We start from the raw sequence: 6,237 nt of genomic DNA, 5'->3' as shown, positions 1-6,237 counted from the left end.
CGCGATCAACTTAAAAAACGGGTTTTTGACCTATATCTTATGTTTTACTAACCCGATACCATTATCACGACTTCCATCCGCTATTAGGCGACTTTTGGCTGAATTCTAGGGCTACCAATCATCTCTTGATCAATTCTAATAACTTTTCTCGTCGTATTTGAAGATCTAATGAAGACGATGAGCGGCTAATCTTCTCGAGTTATACCTGGGATTTTAAAGTGTTGTATTTTTACAGTTTTTCTCATGTCTTAGGAACAAACTAATAGTAATTGTTTACTGTTGATCTATGAGTATTGATGTTTTGTATTATTGTGCATTCAGTAGGTTTAGATTTATATCGATCAGAACGATTAGTTTGCTAGTTGTTGTGATACGTGTTTATAGGGTTGTATTGATTAGTTTGAATGTGATAAAGCATAAAGTTTCCCTTAGTTGAGTCATACTGGAAAAGACCGTTTGATAACCAGTTCCATCTGTTAGCGATTGTTGATGCCTAATGTTTAACTAGTTGATTAACCAGATTCGATTGTTGATAATTATTCTGTTAAATGACATGAGATTGTTATTTGTTACATACTTGATCCCCGGGTGTGATTTGATTTTGTTAATTGTTTGAACTTTAATTAATTGCTTGATTAATAATAAAACCAAATCATTGCTAGTGTGATCAGCACTCATATTTGCTTACTTCATAATGTTAGGAATTCATTACACATTACACTGACCGCATCCTTCTTGTGGTTCGACACTCTACTTACCCTAAGTAATTTAAGGTGATTAGATACTTGTTTAATATTGTTTTTTGATTAGAAAGCGACAATCTAACATCGCTCACCCCTCTCAAACCACCAAATTGCTTTATTTGTAAATAGATGACTCTCATGCATTTGATCCGAATTCACGGGTATGAGTATCACCAAACTCAGATAGCCCTTAAACGAGTTATCACATATCATTAAATTCAAGATTAATCTCACCAAAGATTTGATATTCAAATCTTATAAAATAGGATTTGGATATTCTAAAACTTAATGTCTGATTTTTTTTTAATATTATTTATAATTATAAGAAACAGTTTTATAATAAATAAAATAAGCGGGTGATAGGTCTCACCAAACCCTGATAGCTTTTAAACAAGTTATAACATCTCATTAATTTGTAAACCTTTTTTTATCAAACCCTAATTTAATTTTCCAATATAGATTTAGTTACATTAATGATTCTTTTTCTTTTTAAGTTTAACTTAAATGAAACATTTCACAAAATAATACCCAAATTATAAGGCTGTCCTCTATGGTGGGGGGCTTCGAAGCCCCTCCACCGAGTCACGCCAGTGCCACGTAAGCACCGAGGGCTTCGAAGCCCCACCCAAAAGATGTTCCGCTATGGTTTAATGCCCCAAGAGCGCCCTATTTTATATATATATATATTATATATATATATATATATATATATATATATATATATATATGCATATGTATGCATGTGTGTGAGAGAGATGGAGAGAGCTGTTGAAAGGGGGCCCACACATTTCACACATCCGCACCAGCCGTTTGAACCACCTTTCCCTCAACGCCCTTGGTTGGACCACGCTCCATCGCGGTGTTCCGCGCCCCAAAAACCATCCCAACCAAGCCCCATAGCGACCAGCCTAACAAACGAACATAAATGAACAAATATAAAATAAAGTAGATAATTCATTTAATGCTTCATCTAAATATTAACATAACTTATCATAAATGAATCAAAATGGGTTCAAGTATATTATTAACTTTTTATAATAAATAAAATTAAAATTTAAAAAATAATTTAATATTAAATAGAAAAAAATGCAAAACAACCCACATAAGACGGGGGGGATAAAAACTAGTAAGGTATATATTTGAACTGAAATTTAAATCTTAATTTCTCTAAAACAAATTAAAATTTCTAATATGTTCAAAGTTCTATATATTACGTACATTTCATTAAATTTGTACGATATAAAACAAACTAAAACTAAATATGTGAGTCCATATTTCATAACGTCATTATAGTATAATCTTTTCCAATGCAATACAAATAAACTTTTTAATTAATTTTTTAACATTCTAATATGCGTAAATTGAAAATAGATAAATATAAGAAAATAAATCGTTGACTTATCAAATTATCTATTGAACAGTGAAAAAAGTTCTAACAAAATCAAGTTTTTTATGGTTTTCGCTTATTAATTTGGTAGAACAGATCATTTTAACCATTCTTTTAATATTTATATTTTAAAATATCTTGTCTCTCTTTAATCTTTATCAATCTTTCATCCGCGGATATCATTCACATGTAAACCCAATTTGGTAAAGATTATTTTCTCTCCCTTCGTAACCAACCTTTTTGGTTATGTTTGAGGATGTTCTTGTAATTAAATTTTCTATATACAAGAATGAGACGATAATATGAAAATACAATCAACATCGCCATTAATGCACATGAAACCAAACACAAAAACAAGTGACTGAAATTCACCAACCTCATAACATCCCTTTGCGGCCACAAACACCTCCAAGTTATCCAATTTTCAGTCACTCGTTTCCCCTATAAAATATTATCACCCTTCATATGCCAATATACTACACACACACATACATACGAAGAATTTTATAACTTTGCGTGAAAATGGACTTGTGGTCATGGATATCCGACTTACCAAACTCGGACGAGTGGCCAACCGATTCCACTTCCGAACTCACCTTTCAGCTGGCGAGTTCAACCGAGTCTCTTCAACTCAAAGCAAGAAGAAAATTCTCATCCAACTCGGATCTTCTAGCAATCACCTTCTACGTTTCCTATGGCGAAAAGGCTCTCTGGGTCTCTGACACGTGTCAGGTAAATACTAAATAGAACGTTAAGTGTGTATAAATAAGGGGCTATTTGACAGTCTCTTAAAGATTACATGAAAAAGGTTAATGTGTTTGGGTCATTTTAAAGACAACTCTTAATAGGTTAGTTTTAGAAACATGTTGAGCAATTCAGATGTTACCTCCGGCCTAATCATTTATGCATTTTAATGCTCATCCAAAAGATTACCAAACCAAACAACCTCTAAGTGTCTAATTATGTTTGTATATAATATTTATTAATTAATTAATTGTACTTAGGGTTCATACAGTTATATAGTTAACTTATATTTTACATATTACTGCCTCTAACATTTGCCTAAATACAGGTTAACTCGGACAAACCATTCTTGCCTCTCGTACTCCAACTCCTCCAAGAAATCATCACCCGTTCGCCTACTGCGCATGATAGCATCACCGCCACGTGCCCTCGCTCCCAGCTCCAGAAACTGAAACCTGACTCCGTTTCATGGATCCTCGATTCGCACTCGCTGGAATCCTTTTCAACCTTTTTTAACCTCGTATTTCTAGCGAGGTTGTTCTGGCTGTGTGCATGTGACGCGCCGTCGGAAGTGGGTTCCCTTTACTTCAACTCCATGCTGGCTCCTAACCTAGAAGCGTTCTCGACTGCTCACGCGCCGGTGCTGAGGGCTTTCTTTGTTTCGGCCGGTATCGACGTGGAGCTTGCTATCATGCGCACGTGTGGCTACATGTTAACCAAGTGCTTGCTGTTAAGAGAGGTGGCTGTAGGCTTACAGCTGCTAACTCCGTGTTTTAAAAACCTAGGGTTTGCCTACGCGGCGGAGACGCACGGGTTATGGATTTTGAAAGGGTACGCGCCGCTGATGGCAATGACACGCGCCGGCAACCGCTCCTACAACACAATGTTTGAAACGAAGGAGTCTGTGCTAAAATACGCACTGGCCCACCAACAGATAGAGGTTGTGATACAGTTGGAATATTCAGTTGAAGTTAAAGAAAACTTTATTTTGGTTAAGGCGGGTGTGGACAATATAAGGGTCCATGTGGCAAAATTAGGGTTTGGGAAGAATGATGAGAACAATGTTTACATGTATGAGAGGCATTTCCCAAGTCGGGTCAGGGTCTGGGTCGGGCCGGAGTCCGGGGCAAGTTATGTGACGAGTTTGACCCTGGGTGGGTCCACGGACAACATTGAGAAAGAGACGGAAACGCAAAAGATATTGAAGGGTACCTTTGGAGAATCGAAAGTTCCAAAGATGAAGGCGATGACTAGGACGACTACAAGGACAAAGGTGAAGACATGGAGATGGGACCACGACTCGGATGGCCATGTGGCGATTTTCGACACTACATTAAGTGACAACATGTCGGGTGTGGAGATATCGACGTGGCAACCACATGTTGGGGATGATGGTGGTGTCAATGGTCGTGTGGATCGCGATCAAGTAGGCCAAAGCTTTCAAAAACGATATGCAGGGGCGAATAGGTCTTTTACTAAATCTGGAAATTGGGTATTTTCTGAAGGTTTAGAAGTGGCGAAATGGAGACTAAACAAGGAAATGGAAGGGAGTGTGTTGAAATGGAGGATCGGAGGTCAAATTTGGGTAAGTTATTTGCCAAATGAAGTGAAGAGTTCATATTATGAAACTAGGTGTGTGAAATGGTGTGATGAGGTAGATTTGCCGATTCTTGGTGCATACTAAGATGTAAACAACAACCCTGGTTGTTTAATAAATAAAACCAGAGATGTACAGTAATATATTATAACATTGTTAGTATATTTTCTAGTACTTTTAGTATAATATTATTATAAAATGGATACGTTCATCTCAAGTTTTTATATTATCAACTAGTATTTAGGACTCGCGCTTCGCGACGGGACAGTTAAATCGAACAAAAAAACATAAGTAAAAGCGTTAAATCATAAACTCGCTGCAAGTCGATGCGATCTCACCCTTTTATCAAGTTACGGCATATAAACTAAACAAAAGAAATAAACCCGTCAATGTCAAAATACAATAAATTATCATATGTGAAACCAAAAAGATCGGCATGTTACTATTGCAAACCAACACAAATTCGGTTCGTATCAGCGGTTCCAATACAAATCCGTAAACATAAATTAGTAATCCAAATATATATTTTAAAGGCGAGCTAGGTATCAAACGTTGAAACACAGATATAAAATCATGCGCCGATGAGATTTTTTTAAATCATGAAAAAAGTTTCGGTTATTGTAAAGACGACTATAAAAAGTACGAAAACAAAGTTTAAGAAAATCGTTTAACCAACAAATAAAATATGTAAAGCCAACACTTGCCCACGTTTAGTGTTTAAAAATATAGTTGGTTAAATATTTTAATTAGTTAACAAATAATGTTATAATAAAAGAAGTAATAACTATTATTTTTGTTTATGGAAAGATTATTAGTGAATTATTGGTTATATTAGTTAATAAAATATTAATAAAATGAATAGTAAAAGGAATAGTAATTTTGTGTGGAAACTTGAATCCTCATTTTAATATATATATATATATATTAATGTGCAACATGTTAATTCGTTATGGAAATACATATAGCGAAATAGGTATTCATAGTGGCGGTCCAACCATTTTGGAGGCCTAAAGCGAGAAAAAAAAAACGACGCCCTCTATTAACTTCCATTGTTACAAAACGTGGCCGGGTTTGGGAACGATCATAATAAGCTTTTCAAAGTACTATTGTATTGTTCCCAAACGTGTTGTTCCGGACACGCAAACCGGTCCACGCCAGACCGTCCCAGGCCTATCACGTGAAAGGTAAATCAGCCTCACTCAGCGGCATCGCGATTGGAGCTTAGGATCGGTTTCGAACCCACGACCTCTAGTTATTGTTCCAAGTCTTACGCCCCCTTAATCAACTAAGCTACACGGCGGGGACTCATAGTACTATTGTAGTATTGCATTAGTAAATCATCTTCCTGTTATGTATCAACAGTGATCAACTTCATATAAATTATATCTCGTAATAATTAGTGAAGTCATATAACCAAAAAAAAAAGAAAGGAAGAAAAAAAATAAAAGAAAGAAAAGAAAAGAAAAGAAAAAGATACATAATCACGTGTTTTAGTAACAAATCAGCCTAAAATGCTATTTTGAGTGAACAATAAACACCGATAAACAACTGTAAATTCGTAAGATAAACTATAGGGGCTATTGATTTATTACAGTAAGTTGATCGTAAATTGGTCTTGAATACAGTTTACTTACCATGAGTTAAAAAGTGAAATTATAAAATTTAATAGTATTTGTTTTGTCGTGTTACATATATAAAATTAGAAAATTATGATTTTTTTGTTAAAAAAACAAGTGATTAATTTATACTACAAATTCAATGTGTAA

The 6,237-nt window shown here is 35.1% G+C and overlaps 1 protein-coding gene across 1 annotated transcript; it reads left to right on the top strand.

Moving 5' to 3' along the window:
* The first annotated feature begins 2,409 nt into the window (after positions 1-2,409).
* LOC143556124 (uncharacterized) lies at positions 2,410-4,698 on the top strand. The gene is made up of 2 exons (XM_077045540.1): positions 2,410-2,862; positions 3,203-4,698. The coding sequence occupies exons 1-2, from the start codon at positions 2,653-2,655 to the stop codon at positions 4,556-4,558; spliced, it is 1,566 nt and encodes a 521-aa protein (XP_076901655.1). The 5' UTR covers positions 2,410-2,652; the 3' UTR covers positions 4,559-4,698.
* The last annotated feature ends 1,539 nt before the right edge of the window (positions 4,699-6,237 follow it).

The sequence above is a fragment of the Bidens hawaiensis genome, unplaced genomic scaffold (genome assembly GCF_021521415.1).
Source record: "Bidens hawaiensis isolate Kalapana, Puna unplaced genomic scaffold, B.hawaiensis_p1.1 tig00018480_1, whole genome shotgun sequence".
Classification (NCBI taxonomy): Eukaryota; Viridiplantae; Streptophyta; class Magnoliopsida; order Asterales; family Asteraceae; genus Bidens; species Bidens hawaiensis.
The sequence above is the reverse complement of the archived record's forward strand: the minus strand, read 5'-3'. Positions and strand labels throughout refer to the sequence as shown.

Bases quoted from the DNA above. Each gene is read 5' to 3' on its own strand.
- LOC143556124 (XM_077045540.1), top strand. From the start codon at position 2,653: ATGGACTTGTGGTCATGGATATCCGACTTACCAAACTCGGACGAGTGG. The intron at 2,863-3,202 runs GTAAATACTAAA...GCCTAAATACAG, and splicing joins GGGTCTCTGACACGTGTCAG to GTTAACTCGGACAAACCATT.